This window comes from Phalacrocorax carbo, chromosome 5 (genome assembly GCF_963921805.1).
Source record: "Phalacrocorax carbo chromosome 5, bPhaCar2.1, whole genome shotgun sequence".
Taxonomy (NCBI): Eukaryota; Metazoa; Chordata; class Aves; order Suliformes; family Phalacrocoracidae; genus Phalacrocorax; species Phalacrocorax carbo.
This window is the reverse complement of record NC_087517.1, coordinates 46,144,665-46,163,912: the sequence shown is the minus strand read 5'-3', so window position 1 is coordinate 46,163,912 and position 19,248 is coordinate 46,144,665. Positions and strand designations below refer to the sequence as shown.

Here is a 19,248-nt window from a genome sequence, read left to right as displayed (position 1 = left end):
AGCTGCCTCTAGATGTTTTCTTTACTGGGGGGCTGTGGCATCACAAACTGCCCTGTATTGGTGTGGGACTTCAGGACTGGCATGCGAGGCAGGTGTGGAAGTGATATCTTAGCAGGGACTGCAAGGACTGCTGCCATCATCCCATAATATGTGAAAATCCTTAACACCCAGAAAGGGTGTCTCCTGTCACAGATGATTATCATTTGGGTTGGGAATCAGCTGTGAAGTCTAAATTCACTAGAGGAGCTCTACTATTGCACAAAATGGCTTGGTGCTCTAGTTAGACTGTTCCAAGGAAGTTTCTGTATCTTTCATGGCATTTCAGTTTCTAGGTGCTCTAGTCTCAGAGGCAAAAATATGTGTTGGGAATGTCTTATTGCCTTCCTACCTGATTTTTCTTCTGATTCTTCCTCGGTCCTGCAAATGGCTTCCTTATCATTACTTGGAATACAGGACAGGAATTGAAGGGAGGTGTCAATATGAGTGGTTTTTTGTACTTTGGTCCCAAGAACTAATGTGCCTGCTTTCAAAAGGCATCATACAGACTGCTCTTCTCATCTCCTTTCTGCTTGTAATCAAATAATTTGTAGAGTACCCTTTGTATCAAAGGGTGCCATTCTGGCTGCTTTGGTGATAGGACACCATCTCTAGTACTGCAATTATAATTGTATGTTGGTTCTGGGCTTTGTTTCATGCTGGTGGTGTGGCGTAATCGAAGCATTCTCTTGACCGCTGTGGAGCCAGTCATGTGTCTGCCCTGTGTCAGCATGGCCTGAAGCTGCTGGTGATGAGTCAGTCTTGAGTGGCTTTGCTGGAATGTCCTCAACTTCCCAGTGTGCTTTACTAAGTAAAATCTGTTTCCTGTCCCCTCACTCCTTGTCTTCCGTGTCTTGTGATCACAGAGCTAGGCTCCCCATTCATACAGAAGTGCGAATCCAGAATACTGGACTGGACTTAGATTGAGGAGGCTGCTGACCTGCAGGTTAGCAAGGCTGTTTCCCCCGCCCCGCTGTTGCTTGAATTTTGCACTGACCAAGCAGAGATGGGAACTATTTTACAGCATCTGTGCTGGATGCTTGAAGAAACTGTGGCTTAAAAGGCAGGCAGCAGTTCTAATTACGGTAATCTCTGAAGTCCCTTCTGGGGAAAAAAAACCCAACCAGGCAAAACTGAGCTGCCTGGATGTACTTTCCCAACAGTCTAAGAATCTGCTGGGCTCTTCTTTGTATTCAGGTCCCTTTCTAACGCAGGTTTGCAGAGACACTGCACATCTTATTCCTAAAGACCCCTCTGAGCTGTGTAGTAAATCTGCCTATTCCTGAAGGAAGCTTTTTTAATTAGAGAAGACTTCTGCTGGGCAGCTGCTGTGCAGGACAGTGCTAGATCACAGTTGTGCAGCGAAGCCCTGGTGAGCCATGTGAAACAAGTTAAAGGCACAGTGCTTCTTTTTCTGCTCTCAAGGCGTCTGCTGCACAAGAGCTGGGGGAGGCTGCAGATACAGTGGAGGTTCCTGGAGGCTGTTGGTGAGGGGGAGCGGGGCCCTGTGGGGCAGGCCAGCCTTGCAATTGGGCCCCAGCCACTCTGTCGGACTTCCTGCTGGAGGTGGCTGCTCTGCCTGCAACAGGGCTCAGCAGATCCCTCCCACTGGATCCTCCAGGGGTGATAACACCTTGTCTGAGTGCAACTAAAATGGGGGTGGTTGTGCCTGCTCCTAAGGGGTGGGAGGTGACGTCCATGGCCACTGGCACCTCTCCTGCCTGATGTGAGGGGACCTGAAAAGTCAGAGTTCCCTCTTGCCCCCACGCCCTGCCCACGCCCTGGGGGAGGTGTTGTAACTTGCAGTTTCCTGGAATGAAACTGGGGTGACCAAAATGCCGTTTCCAAAACTGCATGGGAATTTCTTAATGTCAAAAGTGGTATCAAACTGGCTGCTACCTTGGCAGAAGAGGCCATTTCAAGTGAGGGCTATTCTGAGAAGCAGCAAGCTGCTTTAATGCCTGAGTCCAAGACCTTAAAGGCTCCTTTGATTTGATGCAGGAGTCCTGCTGATGATCTCGGAGCCTGCATGTTTCTGCATTCATTCCCAATCCATCATGTTGCAGCTTTGGTGGCTGTCATGGTGGTTTAGGCTTGATCTGTAGTAAAACAGTAACTTCCTGCTTTGTGTAGCTTCAGGCAGATGGGAAACCTCTTCCCAGCTCAGCTGTCAGCTGCAAGCCTACCAGTGTGTATGCAAGTAGATGACCATGTACCCAGTGTTGTCCCATGGGAACCTAAATAGTTGCTCCTTTTTTGCCTAGAAGAGAGACAGCTTTTGCCAGAGGGTGTTTCCTGTCAGAAGGAACAGCCTGTGGAGTTGTGTGCAAGCTGAGCTGGGTCAGCAGCTGTGTTCCTGTGGTGCTCTCTGCTTAGTCCTGTGCCCAGGGGCTCGGTGGAGAGCCCTGGCGTCCTGCGTTGGGTGGCTCTCCTGATGGCAGCCTCCTGTTGCCTGCTCCTCCTCCAACTGGGCTTTGCTGGGCTGGGTTTCAAGCTGCTGTGCTAGTATCCTGGGAGCAGAGGAAGTCTTGTGTCACAGCTCTAGGTAGCATGTGTGAGACACCTTGCTGTAATTTTGTTATTAGTACGTTTGGCTTGATTAAGAATTGTAGAACTGATGTGAAGTAGAAACAGCCTCTGGATCAGGCTGTGGGGGAAAGAGCACAATGTGGTGGGACAAGAGGCAAGGAAGAAGTGTCTCCAGCCCTATTAAAAAGTAATCTTAGCCTCAATTGCGATTCACTAATTAAAGATGAAACAGCCCTGCTTCCCCCCCACCCCCAATAGGAGCATTTATCTCTCTGCATTGAGGCTTTTACATCTCATATCTGTAAATCAGTTAGTTATTCTGGATAAAAGTTCTGTCTTTTTAAAATAAATACCTCTGAACTACTCTTTTCCATCTAATTCTTCTAGCATTGATTCATCAAGTAGTCTCCTGAAATATTTGTGCTCTAAATTTAGAACAGGAGACCCTTTCAAGGAAGTAGAAAAGGCCACGCAGCCTCCCTTGGTTTGGGTTCAGCTGAACCTGTTTTCCAGACTGCCATGCATAGAGCTGCAGACTCCAAGGAGGCCCCTCCTTTCTCCAAAACAGATCCAGCTTTTCGAAGTCTTGTGGTCTATTTTAACTGCCAAATTCCTGGGAACTTATCCCATATGGCTGTTCCTGTTGCCCTGAAGCAGCCCTGTCCATAACCTGAGCATGTGGTGCTCGGAAGGCTGGGTTGGTTGTCTTAACTGAAGGTGGCAAGTCTATAATTGAGTAATGTTCTCACATTGCTCAAATTAAGTTGCTGCAATTAAGTCTGCTGGGATTACCTGCCTGGTAAAGCAGCAGTCAGCAGGGTAGCAAAACACCCGCATGTATTGCGGTCTGCCTCAGCCTCCAGGACAGTCTTCACAGAAGTGAAACTAAAACCTTTTGAGCATCTCTTCCAGCTGGCTAAGTGTTTTCTAGAGGTCCCCTTTGTTTTCCAGCTTTGTCTGCTGAGATTTCTTATTGTGGCATTTAACTTCCTAAAATGCTTAGGCTGGGAATAAAGTGGCTTCATTGCAGCTTCTGTAAAAGTTTGTGCTGTGTTACTTTTTCTCCTCACAGTGCTGCCCTTTACTGCCGTACAGTGCAGCTTGCTTTTCCTCTTTCTTCCTCCTGTAGGAAGGGCTTGGAGTGAGGAGACTGCACTGTGAAGGTGGAAGGAAGAAGTGATAGGCAATGCTGCTGTACATCTTGGAGACTGTACAGCAACCCCTGCTGGGACCGACTTCCATAGTAAAGCATGAAATAGCTTCTGAGCTGCATCCTCAGAGTGATCAGACCAGTAAGGGGTTTGGCTGTTGTGGCCAGGTTCTGCCAGTTACAAATGTGAAACCATTTGTATTATTTACATTGATATTGGGGCGGGGGGGAAATGTAGTTGCAGGCGGATAATTTTGAGTAGAAGGGACTCAAAACATCTGTGCTCTAAACTCCTGTACTTTAGGGCTTTTCTTGCCCTGCTGCCCTCTCTAAATCATCATTTTGGAAAGAGGGGCTCCTTGAGGCAGACCTTTGAAGCTTTTTTTTTAATAGTTCTGGCTTTCTCTATTCGTTCATGCCCACTGATGGTGCCAAGTGGTATCTGTGACGTGAAACTTAGGATGTTGTGAAATGCTCATCCTCGGAGTGTCTGTGATGGTGCTCATCTTACCAGTGGGGAGACCAGGCGCTGGCAGGGTGTGGGGTCTTGTGTGACCCTGGCATGGTCTGATGGGTAGTAGAGCTTCTCTGAGGGCAGTGAGGGCAGAGGCTGCATCTGACAGTAAGCTTTTATGGCTGTGGCACTGCTGTTGTGCGAATGGCTCCATACCATTGAGTCTTGAGACCTCTCACTTAGCTGTTCCTGTCTACTTGTAGGAAACAGCTTTGAGTTGCTTTCCTTGTCCTCCCAGATATACGTGTCTGGGAGATACCATGAGAATCTAGCAGGAGTCCTGTTCTTCTGACTCTGGGTACTGGCAGCCCTGCAATGGGGTCCTTTAGGTCGTAGAGTGGAGGGGCTGTGGCTATGGTAGGGCAGACCTTGTTGAGGAGGGATGATGATTACAGCTGCTGGTCTTCTGCTCTAGAATCACATGTAACAGTGCCAATGTACTAGCAGGGTAACAGGAGTGGTTCAGTAGCCACAGGCGTACAGACAGCTGCTAAATAGCGAGAGTGCTGCAATCAGCAAATGGTGTATTTGGCAAAAAGAAGATTCCCGAGATCACAAATAGTAAAGAGACTGTTTTTGTGAACAGGCCAAAAGATGCATCCCTTTGTGGGCTGAGGCACTTTTCTGTGCCAGTTGGACTTCTGTGACTTTTTGGTTGTGTTTGGTCTGCAGTAGTCTTCTAGCTCCACTTGATCTGTAGGGCTGAAGAGTTAAAACCTCTGCTTCTTGAGATCAGTGCCTTGCTATCAGCAAAGGACCTGATGCAAAGCATGAGATATGATTAAAGTAGACTAATAGCCTCTGTCTTCTGTTGTTGAAGAAAGCTGACATAATTCTAAAGCTTCATAATCGTTGGGAATAACAAGCCAAAGGTCTCTTCTCTGTTTGTTTTGTGGTGTGTTTGTGGGGTGTTTTTCTTCCTTTCTGCTACTTAAGAGCATGTGGATGGACCCTAGGGGGGCGAGGTCTTGGGAAGAATCCTGGTGCCAGAAGACACTTGCATTGTCCAGTGGGCTGGTCCTGCAGCAGTGTGGGACTTCCATGCTCTGGTGAGCACTTGGCTATCTTGGCAGTGTGTCCCAGCTCCTCTAGAAGCTTAGCCTGAGAAGCATGAGGGAGTGCTCATCCTCCTATTCTCTTCTGGTAGGTGATCTCTACCGCTTGGCTTCTAGCAGTATCTGGCTTCAGCTATGGAGTGAACTACTGGAGAGCCTGTTATTGCTGGGAATGGCAGTGCATAAGTCTAGCTGGGCTCAACTTCCTTCCCATGCTGAGAGCTGGTGCCTGGGCTCTGCTCAGACCTGCCCCCTTGTCTGTGGAGAAGAGGGGTGAGGTCCCAAGGCTCTACAGGCAGAGGGGAGGTGGAGAGAGAGGGTGTTTAATAGCTGTTTAGGTTGCTATGCTGGGGAAAACTTCCTGCCCTTGAAGTAAAACTACTCCCTCTGCACCTTTACTACATCCTGCTAATTCCTGGAAAGAACCAAAAGAATAGGAAGCCTCATTTCCCAGTTCAGGCAGATGCTGTGACTTCTCAGAAACATTTTTGGCATGGGTGTGCTGAATCTAAACACGCAGTAGCTATCTGACCTACCATCTGAGAAAATAGAAGTAACTGAAAAGCAGTTTGTTTTGAAAGGGAACTTTACCGTAGAAAGTCCTTGACCTTGACCTCTTCCTTCTTATGGGAGGAGGAGGCAGAAAAGATAAAAATCAACTATGCTACCTGGCTGTTATGTCAGTCTGGCAGTCTCTGGTGGTGTCTCGTAAGACAGAAAAAAAGCTTGTGTTAAGTCTTTCTTCCTGCCTGGACTGTGGTCGCCTTTGGGTGTTTTCAGAGGCAGGGCAGGCTGCTGGGTCTCAGGAAGGTATCTCTAAGCTGAGTGGCATTGGGAGGGATATTGTGCAGCTCCTCAGAGATCTGTTGACCTCCAAGGCATTGCTTGCATGAGAAAGGAGGCTTGGGAACCCGTCCTGTGCATGTACTTGCACCAGGGATTGCCAGTCTGATGACTCAGATAGCAATGGCAAATGCTTAGTAGCACCCTCTGCCCACTGTAGAGCCATGCTGGGGAAAAGCTTACCTGAGCATGAGCAGGGTGCTGCTCGTCTGTGTTGGTCACCCTGCTGTGCTTTGGGGTGTAGGTCCTGCTCAGGGTCTTCGCTCCTGCGTGGGGCAAGCCAGCACGGGGGACTGCCTTTGGCACACAGGCACCCATTGTGGGCGGGGGAGCTGGCAGAGGCATCCATTTCAGAGGTTAAGTTTACAGTGTAACAGCTCCAGCTGCAGAAAACAAAGCTGAGATGGCCTCGGTTTTGGAGCCATTAAAGAGCCAGTGTAGTCAAGCGACAGAGTTGCCCGACCAGTTTTGTGAAAACTATGTATTTTTACTGCACCTTATGCTGGCTTTAGTCAGTGTGCAGACCTCTTTCTGGACCCTACCTGCAGCATTGTTGTGCAAATTAATTCTAGTATGAGGTAATCAAAAAAAAAAGTCCAGTAAACTGTACTTTTGGCTTTTTCTTCTGTCTGCTTTTTCTGGTAAGTTGCTTCGGTTTTTGTTAGGGTTGTTTTTTTTTTAAGGGGAGAGGGAAACCAAATGACTTCTGGAACAGGTTGTGGGGTTTTTATATTTTTTTTTCTTTCCATTTTTTGGGCAGACTTTTATCTTTGGTCTTGCTGAATGGAAAGATTTGCTTAAATAGGAGAAATACTGTCCTGCAAATACTGTTATGCTGTGCAAGCATGAGACTGAAAAGAGCAAAGACCTTTCTCAATTTGCCAGTTGTAGGGACTGAAGACCTACTTAAATGTCGGCTCTCAAACTGATGTGTGAAGTCCAGATGTTCTTAAAACCTGATTGCACCCCTAGCAAATAGAGAGATGATAATGGGCACTTCTAAAACCTGTGCTGCTCTCTGATACCAAACTGAGTTGTTTTTTCAACGGTATGATAGGGGTTTATAAATATCTAATCACTTCCCCTTGCATCAGAAGTACATTTCTAAAATATTCGTTTCCTTTCTACAAAATGCAGAACATGTGCTTGCTGTGGTAGAACATGTTGCAAAACCTCTGCCATCCTAGGTAGTCCTACGAGTGCTTTCTAATCCAGGCTTTCACTGGATGACACTGTCACTTGTCAGATTATACACACCAATAGTATACTAACTACCTAAGTCAAATGGAAAAGCTTAATATCTTTTAGGTGTACCAGAAGCAAATCTACCTTTGCAGTGTCAATTGAGAAGCTCAGAAGCTCAACTAGCTTTCTGAGAAATCCAGTCTTTCTACTGATAGTTCTGCAGTACTTGCAGCCAACTATTGCCTTGCTTTAGCGTGCTCCCCTTAATCAAGGGATAGCAAACGTGCAGGGACTGCATGCACATGTGAGCCTCTGGCTTACAAATGTCTTGCAGAGGCTCATGTAAGAGTGTCACTCACCATACATGTCTGCACTCCTAAGTGGTGAGATTGAAGTTTGTGGACAATTAAGTATCGTGCTGCAGGTTTCAGGCTGATGTAGCTATGCTGCTATCTCTGACTTTATGCTTAGCCCTCAAACTATCTGTCTAGCTTCAAGGCAATTGGTTCTGCTTGAGAAGCAACTGTCTCTAGAGTAGATGGAATAAGAGAGTTTGTTCCACGTTTGTTCTTCTCTTCTGTTTCCAAAGTTTGTATTATGCAGAAATACACTTTTCTACCTTGTCCTGACACTTTCCTTCAGAAAGAACCTGTAGCTGAATCAGTGACACATGCACACACAAACAAAAATAAAAATAATCTCTGCATCCACAAGTGTGGCCTGTTTGAGAGGTAACCCTAATTAGCAGCCTTAATTTTAGGATCCGGCTTTTCCCTCAAATCCTCCATTGTAACTTTAGAAAAGCTGCTGTTTGGAAAATCTCCATGACAAACATGATCTTGTTTATGTTTTCAAGGTCATTACACAGCTGGTATTATCTCAGTGGAGCTTAAAGAAAAGTTCAGTGAATTCAGACCTGGGTCATTCATTGGCTCTGCAGTTATTTGCTTGCCAGAGAGAAGATGTACTTACCAGGCCTTTGAATATTATGTCAACAAGATTAATTCCTTTGGATATTCTTTCTATGTTAACATGGCTTTAACTTGCAGTCTCTGCCCTGAGGGCAGTGCTGTACCTGGTGAGCAGGAGACTTAACTGTTTATTAACTGGTACTGTTGTGTGAAGCTGTCCTGTCTCATCACTGATGACCGGGAGACCTGATTGCCAAGTTCTTGTTCTTCACGTGCACGGATAGAGAAGCATTCCCGGCAGCTGGGCTTTGTGGTGCAAGGACTTAAAATCCTGCAAAAGATAAGCTGTTTCCTCCCCTGCTGTTAAAGATCATGGCTGCCTGGGCTGCTCCTTCTCCAGCCTATCCTGCCTGCAGGTGTCTGGCTTGGAGCTGGAAGGGGAAGTGACCATTTAGTGAGCAACTTCTGATCCCCAGCTGGCTTTTGTGGGTCTCTATCCTGGTATGTGGGTGATCTTAAATCATAGAAAGCTTTGGGTTGGAGGGGAGATAATCTTGTCCAACCCCCCCTGCAGTGAGCAGGGACATCTTTAGATCAGGTTGCTCAGAGCCCCATCCAACCTGACTTTGAATGATTCTAGGGATGGGGCCTCCACTACCTCTCTGGGCAACCTGTTCAGTGCTAACGTAGCTCTGGTTTCTGGATTGGGATAATACTGTAAAAAGTAACTGCACTAGCCTTCAAAATGGCCTTAACATCATGCAAATTAGTGTGTAGATAAACATCTTTATGGAACCAGCAGCTTGCTGATCCCCTCCTAGAGACAGGTGCTCATTGCTTTCATCATAGGGAGCCTGACTCCATCAGTGGGAGCTCCTCCTCCAGGGCTTCTTGGTTGATCTGTCTACAAATGAGCTCAGCTAACCGTGGTCACTGTTGTGTGAAAAGAAGGCAGGTAAGTGAGACCAGATCGGAGAGAGCTTTAGTGATTTTCAAAGCCCAGCCCGGTAATAGTATCTCAAGGGAAACAAACTGTTGCAATGTACAAGGCTTGGGTAGGCATGGGGAAGGTGGGGCTTGCCTGCTCTGTCAGGAAGCACGTGCAGTACTCGTGATCAGCGGAGGCTGCTTTCACAGGATCAAGTCCAACTGTCAACCCAGCGCCGCCATGCCTCCTAAACCATGTCCTGAACTGCCATGTCTACGTGTTTTCTGAATGCCTCCAGGGATGGTGATTCCACCACCTCTCTGGGCAGCCTCTTCCAATGCCTTTGGAGGTTGCTTCAGTGGACAAGCCGAACTTTCATCTGAAGATCCCACCTGCCACATCAGAGGCAAGCTGTGAAGGATCAGAAGCTTCAGGATATGCTGCAGAACCTTAGTTCGCAGCACTGGCTGCTGCATCTATGTGTCTGTCAAGTTGGAAGTTTGTACTTTGGCAGGCAGGAGTGATAGCAGAAATGAGCTGGTATGCCAGCAATACAGGGCCTTCAATGTGTTTCTGGGGACAGGGGGAAACTAGTGCTGGTGCTGGTTTGACCTCATCCTAGCCTGGTAAAAGCTAGTAGCAGCACATGTGGTTGAGTCTGCCTTTGTTTTACACTCCCTGGGGTTAGAGCCTGAGGGGTGGTAGTGGAGAGTAACTGGCCAAAGTATGTAGAAACAACCTGCAGCTTCTTTGTAACTGATCGTTTCCTTTCCTTAAGGAAGAGGTCTGGGGGAGAGGGGACAGCATCTTCCAGGCTATGTAAATGCATTCAAATGTGAACACTTTTCTACTTGATTTGGAGTATTGGGGCTGACCTTCAGAGCTCATTGCTTTTAGGAGCATGTGTGCCCTCCTTGAGGGTTTGCAGGAAGTTTGCACTTGCCTGTAAATGTACTGAGATGGTGATTTCCACAACTGATCTACTCTGTTTTTTGAGGTTGTTCCTGTTTGTCTCTTTCTTTTACCATGCTCATAAATGAGCCCCTTATTTGTGCTGTACAGTAACTTGGCAGCTGAGGTGCTTCAGCTGCTGGAGCTCATCAGGAAGAAACCCACACTGCAAGAGCAAGGGCGGTGCAGTGGAGGGAGGCTGAGCTCTTACTGGCGGAGCTGCATGGCACAGACATGTACATCATAAGCCTGAGCCAAGTATCATAAACCTCAGTGAGCACCAAACATGCAGTGCTTGCTAGGTGAAGGCAGTACAGGATCTAATTCCTGAGAGAATTGCAATTAAAAATTAACTTAGCTTCTCTGCCCCTTGACTGATGTGACTATAGCATCTGTACATGAGTGTTCCCTTTCCTGCCCCACCGACTGGTGGTGAGACCAGGAGGCAGAGGCGTTTGGCCCTCCTTATATCGCCTGCCCTTCTCCATGGTCACCTTTTGTGGGAGGGGGCTGGGAGTATCGCAGGCTCCTGTAGCAAAAATAAATTTATCTCCGAGCTATGATGGGACTCCTGCTGTTGCTAACAAAGCAGGCCTCTGTCTGCCTCTCCTCAGACACACGTGTCCTGGATTTTATGCTCCACATACTGGTCTTGTCGTAGCTGTTGCTGGGAAAATGACAGGCCTGAGAATTTGAGGGGGCATAAAGTCATCCTGTGATGCTGGTTTAGCCTGTGCAGAGTCATCCTGTTCCTTCCCTATGGGGAACCCTGGGGTCCTGGATCAATTGATGCTTCCTGGACTTCTCCCTTCAGGTCCTGGGGCTGATATTAAGAAAGACGCAGGATCAGCTGCACAGGAGCTGACCAGACAGTGTTGACAACCAAATTTTTATGGCAGTAGTGCCTCAAAGCAGCAAACTGATAGATGTGCATAAATAATCCTACATATCTTTCAGGATGGGAAATGAGATGCTGGGAGAAACACTACTCTGCAAGTTGACAGTATGGTCTCTTATGAAACCCTCTGCAGAGTTGGCATCAAGCTGGAGAATGACAGGGAAAAATTGGTGGCATATGGGCAGGATTGTTGAAAAGATTGGGTGTGGCTGCTTGGGGAGGGAAGTTCAAATGCTCAAAAGCAGTTGGGGTAGAGAGGAAAAGGAGGAAATGGCTGTAGAAAATCAGTGGAATTTGAAAGTTGCAAACTTCATGTATTAAACCTTTGCACATGTTGCTGCAGGATGTTAAGGCTCAAAAGTTGACCAACTTCAAAAGGCGTATGGTCAGCTCTGACTGCCACAGTCCACAGGCAGTAGTGGCTGGCAAGACTTGGTATTTAAGCCAGCTCTTTGCTGGCAAATGACCTGTGGATATGCCCCATTGTGATAACTACAAGCTCATCTACTGCCAAACCTGACCCATCTCAAACTTTGAGCTGCTGTGTGGCAGTGTTGCTAGTTCTGTGACTGCAATTTCAGAAGATAGGGTTTTGAGGAGTTAATGCTTAACATAGAGAACAAAAGTAAGTTTAATTTCTTAAGGATAGCAGAAGAATTGGAAAATCTGTAATGTTTCAGTATGTGGATCCCTAAAGTGTCTTAAAAGCCCAGAGCAAAAGCTTAAAAACCTCGTTCCCTTTTGGCTTTAAAACTGTACTTTCAATTGCTTTATGGCTAGGAGCCACAAAAGAGGTGTATCTCCCTGTGGCAAGAGGAGAACGGTGCATAATGCTGTAATGCATAGTTAAGTTTTGGGGTTTTTAATAAACATTGAAGATGATATACCTTTAACAAATAGCTAGGAGCAGAAGAGCCCTGTAAGCAATCTTTTACACATGTCACCTCAAGCATGTCTTCTTCCACACGTGCTCTTCTCAACTTGTTGGACTACTTAGTTATCTTAGATAACTATTGTAAACATCCTAACAGCTCTGCAAATTTATGTTTTCCTGACTAATCAAAGCAGTGTGGACAGTTGGAAACAGGCAGCACGTGACTACTTAGTGCTAGGAAACAAATCAGCAAGTACTGGGAGTTGTCCCTGCAGCCTGAAAATAAGGAGGGTTGCACCTGGGACTGGACATCTTAAGGTAAGAAGTCCAATGCCTTGTGCAGGAGGTTATTATCTAGCTTAGTTCTTGGCTAAGTTGAGGAGTAGAAAAACACTTTTATCCCCCACAACAGACATTCATTATCACCTAGGGACCTGGCTGCCTCAATGTTCTGGTTAGACTGCTGTCAAGACCCACCGTTGGGTTGAACAGTTTGGCAGAGGTTAAACCCCCTTGCTTTCTAACCGACCTCAGGTAATTTTGGGAGGTTGGGGGCAGCTGGACTTAACTTTTGATTAACTCCAATGTGTTATCGTGACTGGTTCCTTTTACATTCTCAAACAGAATTAAGACTCAAAATGGAGTCAAGTGCCAAGTCACTTTATTTGGCCAGAAATAGATACAGGAGAGAAAAGCAAAGAAAGAGAGGAAAAAAAGGTGGAAAAGGGAACGAGAGGGAGAGAGTGGGACTGTTGTGATAGCTGTCACCACGGATTTGCAGCAGTCAATCTGGTCCAGGCAGGGAGTCAAAGTGTCTGATGCATCTTTGAAGCCGGTGGAGGGGGAGATGTTCCAGAATGCGCCCCCTGTCGTCTCTGCTGGTTTCCCCTGTTATAAGGTTGCTCTGTTGCATAGTCAGTAACTGTTCTGCATATGCCTGCCTCCCACTCTGCAGTGGCGCAAATGCCCAGTACTGTCACTAAAAGGTGCTTGAAAGTTCTAGGGGGTCTGAGCCCCCCCCATATGTTGCCAGTCAGCCTTGGGCCTGGGCATATGTGCGGAGGACAAGTACTCTGAGATAATGGGGCGTGCATTCCTGCTGGGTCAACCTTGGTGATTAAACTGTACCACTCAGCTGCAGTAGTGATCAGGCTTTAGTAGTGAACCTTGCCTGCCAACAATGTTGAGACAAGTTTCTAGACCCTGACAACTGCCAGGCTCCAGTTTGTGATGCTATTAAGAGGATATGTGTTCATGGTGAAGCCAGTAAGCAAGCCAGCTGGATGGGAGAACTTATGTCTTAGTTATCCTCTCCAAGCGCAGTCTTAAGTGTTGGTACCTGCCAGGATTAACAGCCCAAGAGAATGTATCCCCTCTAGAGTAAAGGCGAGGAGCATGCAGTTTGAAGGAAGTGATGTTTGTGCTGTCTCTGCTCAAATACTCACTCCTTTTCTGAGCTCATATTAAAGGGCACAGTAGTCTGTGCCCTATAGTGGGTTATAACTGTTGTATGCCAGCTTGGTGTCACACATTTTATGGTAGGAGAGTTGCTCTAACATTAGTGAGGCTTATGGAATAAATTTGCTGTCATTAACCAAGGGTAAAAATTCACTTTTCATAGGCTGGTTGTGATACAGCTTTGCATAGTACATCAGTGCTGGAACAGAACCAGCTCATAGCCAGTGGCTGCACCAAGGGGGAGTGGAAATGGGATGCTGTATATTTGATATTTGGTGTAAGTACAGACCAGAAATTATTAGAGGAACTTTCCCTGGCTAATTTGAAGGACCTGCTTTTGGGTGCCACTGGATCTATAAACTCAGACCTGAGGAGTTAACTGAATAAAAAGTGACTGAGATGATGCTAACCTGGCAGTGCAGTAAGAGCTCCTTAGGTCCAATGACTGCTCTATAGATGTGATTTTTAAGATCAACCTGGCTGAGATTGTATTTCTTTGCTGCTTTCCCATCTCGGTAGTATCTTGCCATGTGCTGTGCAGCGATGGGCTTAGTGTAGCCTATAATTATGGCATCCCTTGAAGTTAGTGCAGTAGCATTGTCTTCAGCCACAGAGTTCAGACTCATGCCCTCTCCTGGTAGTCAGAGGGTGACCATTACTTGGTGGGAAGACTAGCCAGTTGTAACAAGGCCCATGTACCAGTTTAGCTCCAGAGCTAACCTAAATATTTAATAGGAGTAAGAAAAAGCCTTTGATCGAAACAAAAGAACATACTGGACTCTGGTGACTCTTGGTATACCCAGGCTGGCAGCAGGGAACTCTGCTGACTTTGCTGCCTGTTAGGGTTGGGTCTTCCCAGACCCGACTGGTGACCCCAGCCTAGTATTGCTCTTCCTCTGGCTGTTACTTCTTAAAGCAGGATGGTCTGTTCTGAGCAAGGAACTTGCTAGAGCCAATTTTAAGGAAGTTAGATGTCCTCTGTTGCCTATGCAGGAAACATAACTGAGCATGGGGGAGGAAGGAGAAGCAGGAAAGCTGACCTGAGACGTTCCCCCACTGGTCCTCATGAGTTACTCAGCTGTGCTTCTTCCCCAGGAGGAGGCTTACTCCAGCAGTGGGGATGGTCTGTGGGACTTTTTTCAAACTTCTGAGCTCTTTGCTGTCAGACAAGTGAGAATTGGAGTAGCTTGCAGTAATACAGATCTATTTACTCCCCAGGTCCTCTAGCACAAATGAGGATTCATTTTTGATAAGCTACCTAATTGGCAGTGTTGAGAGCAACCTTGTCATCTCTCCTCATACAGGTTTACGTTGGCTTCAGCCATGGTAACTGAGCAGAGTTAACTTCAGCTACAGTGAAGTATTTTTCTCTGTGGCAAAAACCTGTCCTGGAGTTTCTCTTGCCCTCTCTGTATTGCTTGCTAGTCACCCTGTGGATATGTGTGGTTTGTGTGGCTGGTACCAACAAACTAAAACCAGCATCTTGTCTTATCAGTGCTCCTACAGTGCCTTGAACTTGTGAGGTTGGCTTTGGAAACCGGGACTTGTTGAAATCTTGCCCATCTTGATCTTTACAGCAGAGTTGGTCGTATGTGGCTGTGGAGCAGATTTGCTGGTTCTCATGCATTGTCAAAGTATCAGGTCCCAAGTCACACACAGGAAGCTTGATTGAATGCTGCCTTTTAAATTGACCCCTTGGCCTTGCTCTTCAGTGTTCCTTCAGCTGCTTAGGGGTCACAAGAGCTGAGACTTTTTGGGGGGAGGGAGCTGGCCTTGTGAGCTCCTTGTTCAGATAACTGCATCCCTTTTCCCCACTGGGAGCAGTAGCTAGAGTTGGTGTTTTGGCTGATGCTATTAATGCAAAGTCTGTATAATAGTGATGGAATTAGCAGTGTATTTGTGATTAAATCCCTTCACTAAATGCTGATAGCCCTCTGTCACTCTCCAGGAGACCTTGGTAGCAGTGGCTGTTTGTATTTGTAGTGACAGTGGTGTCCTGTTCTGCTGCCCTGAAAAGGCAACCCAGGTAGCCTATGGAGCACATGCTTTCTGTGCATCTGCTGAGACCCATCAGATGATCCAGAGCTCTGCACAGGGTAAGGGTGTGCTCTGAAACTTTCTGGAGGACCTGCCACTACTAACATAATGGGTTGTCTCTCCTCTTTCACTTTAGGTCCTGTAAGTAAAAGAAGATGGGGTCTGGCTGCCTAAAAGTCACCAAGTATTTCCTCTTCCTCTTCAATCTCCTGTTCTTTGTAAGTATCATGGGCATCTGCAGAATAGAAGGCCTAGATTAAAATTAGCTGGAAAGGTGTGTTTTGTGGACGTTGGCCCAGTGTGTTCATTAAATAAAATGGCCAGAGTTTTGGAAGGAGGAAGGGAATCCCTGAAGCTGAGGGACATCAGAGCTGCTGTGCGGCTCCCAGGTATGTTGAGCAGCTCCATTCCTAGTACCCACCTGCTGTCTCCGATGCACACAGCTCCCTTCTTGCAGTATGAAATAAAAACAGGAGTTAAGGGTTCTTTCTGGAAGGGAAGTAGTTGTAACTACTTTCTTTGCCACATCTGGAGCAGCACAGAGCTGCTACTGATCAGCAAAGCTACAAAACCTGACAAGTAATGGCAGTGCCATCCTAAATAGGCCAGGCAAGCTTCAAAGAACAACTCTAATTTTGTTTGAGTCCCAACGGCTGGTTTTGATTTTTAACAGGATGAATTAGTCCAAGTCCCCCATTTGAAATGGAGCTGGGAGAGACTGGGGCGGGCTTGCCTAGGGAAACGAGGCAGCCCACTGTATGCAGTTATTTTGAAGTGTGAGCCTCAGCAAAAGATGAGCTACTTTTAGATCAGAGTGGGTCTGGGAGGGCCACAGATTCTTGCATGCATCCTTTGGTGCAGCTTAGATATTGTGTGTCATGTGGACAGTGATGGTACTGTTGGTGCTGCTCTCCAGCAGTGGGATGGTGTAGTGAGGAAGCATAAGTTTTTTCAGCTTTCCACAGATCAGCAAGAAAATAGCTTGTCTGATACTGTTACTCTTTGTGCAGTGTATAAAGGGAAGGAAGGGCCGGGCAGGGAGGGAAATGGAGCACGATAAGGTGAGCACTACTTTCTGGTCTCTGTCCCTGCACACAGCTTCACTCTTGCTTCCTGCATGGCTGTGCTGTGCTGCTGGCACGTGGGCTTGAACTTGAGGCATGTCTGGATCTGGTTTCCCTTGGCTTACTCTGCTGGCTCTTTCCTCTGTGTTTTGCTTCCACCCTAAGAGTAGTTAGCTCTGGTCTAATAGCTGAAAGTCAGGGGTGTTCAAAGCATCCACGGGGAAGACTCTTGGGAGGGAGGGGCGAGGATATGTTTTTCAAGTGCCACTAGATCTTTCAGAGTATGATTTGGTCTACTTTAAGGACAGGAGAAATCCAGTGGAGTCCAGGCCTGTCCTCCTACTAGTGCAGGAGTCCTCTGAACCAGCATCCAGGCCATCTCTTCCCTTGAAGAGGTGGTACTTTCTAAGCAACATATAACTTAACCAGTCTACCCTGGGAAGCAGAGCTGCATTTTTTAAGGCAGTGTGTGAGTCTTGCTGAAGCCCAGTATGTGGGCACTGTCTAGTCTTCATTTACCCCCAAGCCTAGGTCCAAGTTCATTAGCTAATCACTGTATAGAGAAAGTTCCTTTCAAGAAAGCCAGCCTAGTAAGGAAAGGGGAAAGATGACAGCCCAAAATACTATGGTGTCTTACAACATTGTCGCTGGTTTTGCTGAATGCTATCAGTGGTCATTGTGACACCTCTATGCCATGCTGCTGCTTTCCTCTCCCCTCCCTGCTGAGCGAGGCGTGTTCATGGCAGCCTGCAGGGATAGCTGTGCTGTCAGGAGGCAGAGTTGAACTGCTTTGGGCTGACCCATGTCTGCACTGAAAAGCATTTTCCTATATTTTGCAAGACTGGGAGGATGGCAGGCACTTAATCCCACTGCAGGTCTTGGAGGCTTGAGCACTCCTGTCTGGATTGTAAGTTGTGAGCAGCTGTTCTTTGTCCTGTTCACACCCTACTCTGGTTTAACAGCCAGCCCCTCTCAGGGAAAGCTGATCAGATGTACTGAGCTGAGCCTGGAGAGAAAGAGTTTTAAGGTGGAATGTGAGGAGGTCTGTGCTGACTGAAGGTAGAAGCTGCGTTAATGAGCTCTTTGCTATGTCTGTGGTGCAGGCAGCATGGGTGCTGTCTTCCCCTCAGGCTGCTCTGTGGAAGTGAGGTCTCTGAAGCCACTGTGTTCTGGTGGGGAGCTTGATACTTCTCTAGGTGAAGATTTGGAATGAGCTTCTGCCTTGACTGATGGCAGGCTTTTTGCACGTGCCAGATGTTGAGGAGGGTGGTATCCATTACTCTCTTGCTGTCATAGGAAGTAGTTGACATGAGAAGCTTCTTCCAGTATGGTGGTTCAAGGTCTGAATGGGGGAGAGATTCTTGAGCTTACGCAGTGTGGTAGATCAATATTAATCTACCAGAGAAACTGCTTCTATTGAGTTACTCTGAGCTCCCAGCATGGACTGGGTTGCATATCTCATGCTGGTTTCCCAGAGCTGCTATGTTTTTTCGAGAAGAGTGCTTGCACAGACATGAATATTAATGATGGTGAGAAAGCTCTGTCTGCTCTGGACCTAGAGCTAGACCTGTGATTGTACCCTGGGCAGGCCAGCCCTCGCTGTCTGAAGTGTGTTCTCCAGCCATGTTTGGAGCTGATGAATTAAGCCTTTAGAGACATGCTAGTGACTCTTTTAGAGGTTAGTTGTTGAAATAACACTCCTTTACAGCTCGAGGTCTGTGAGAAGTATTTCAGGGACTTGGTATTTAGTAGGCTTGGAGCCTTACTTCAGGGAAGGGTTTGACCTGCTTTGATTAAAGGTAAGAAGGTTATTTGGACTGCTTGTCTACTTGCTAAAAAAAAAATAAATGCCAAAAACATAAGCTTGGAGTGTAAGCTTGGTTTCTTTAATGAAAACTTAACACATCTCTACCTTTTATGGGTAGCAGACATGGGCCACAGCAGATGCTTCTCCTTAAAGGGAAAACAGTTCTGTGAGACAAATTCAGCCATCTCTGGGAACTATTTGTTTAGAATATATAGCTGTCTGTCCTACTTCTAACCCTTCTGTAAATGAGCAGAGGGCTACTACCTAAAACCAAGCCTGAAGTTTAAGAGTTTTTCTGTTGGCCACTGTGCCAGGCTCAACATTACCTCATGCAGTCTGAGTGTGAAGGAGGGCAGCGCTGGGGGAAGACAGCCAGGGACTCCCAGCTGCTCTTCCCAAAATGGTGAGTCAGATCCATCACTGCTTAGTTCCTCCATGCCCCTCTTCACTTGGCTCTGCTGTGGGAAACTGCTGTCCCTGCCTTGAGGGAGCTGCATCCTTCTGGTGTGGGTGTGGAAGGGGATCTTGCTGAAATCAGGGGTGAAATCTTTACCTCCAGGGTGAAGTGGAGACATCTGCCCCCACTTCAGGAGTTTAAAGCAGTGGAGCAGAGGAATTAAACTGTATGGAAGGCAGATGTGATTTCTCCTATGGAGGGTCTGAAGTGGCAGAAGCAGCCTTGCTTTGCTGTGCAAATTCCTGAAGATGCTGAGCAGAGACACTGTCCTGCTAGGAAGTAAATATACTGTTGTTGACAGAACAGTGTTTTTTCCCCATGGTTTATTTTCTCCCTGCCTTCCCCTTTTAGTGTTTTCTACAGCAGATCCTGGCAAACGAACAAGTTGTGAGCTAGAGCAAAGATCAGTGTGAAAACAGGCCTTGGATAATCTGAGCACCTCATAACAAAAAGCTTCCCAGGAACTCATCTCAGCAGCCATTCTGTATTTTGTCAGCAACAGCAAAACTTAGGTGACATTTCAGGGTCAGCGAGCCAAGAGAGATGTCACA

The 19,248-nt window shown here is 46.9% G+C and overlaps 1 protein-coding gene across 2 annotated transcripts in view; it reads left to right on the top strand.

Moving 5' to 3' along the window:
* CD82 (CD82 molecule) overlaps nt 1-19,248 on the top strand; it is a 41,470-nt gene that overhangs the window by 4,823 nt on the left and 17,399 nt on the right. Inside the window, exon 2 of one of the 2 annotated variants that reach the window (XM_064452293.1) lies at nt 15,506-15,587. The exons of the other annotated variant lie outside the window; for it this stretch is intronic. Coding sequence (XP_064308363.1) covers nt 15,525-15,587 — 63 coding nt within the window. The 5' untranslated portion in view covers nt 15,506-15,524. The remainder of the gene's footprint in view (nt 1-15,505; nt 15,588-19,248) is intronic. 2 annotated transcript variants of the gene reach the window in all.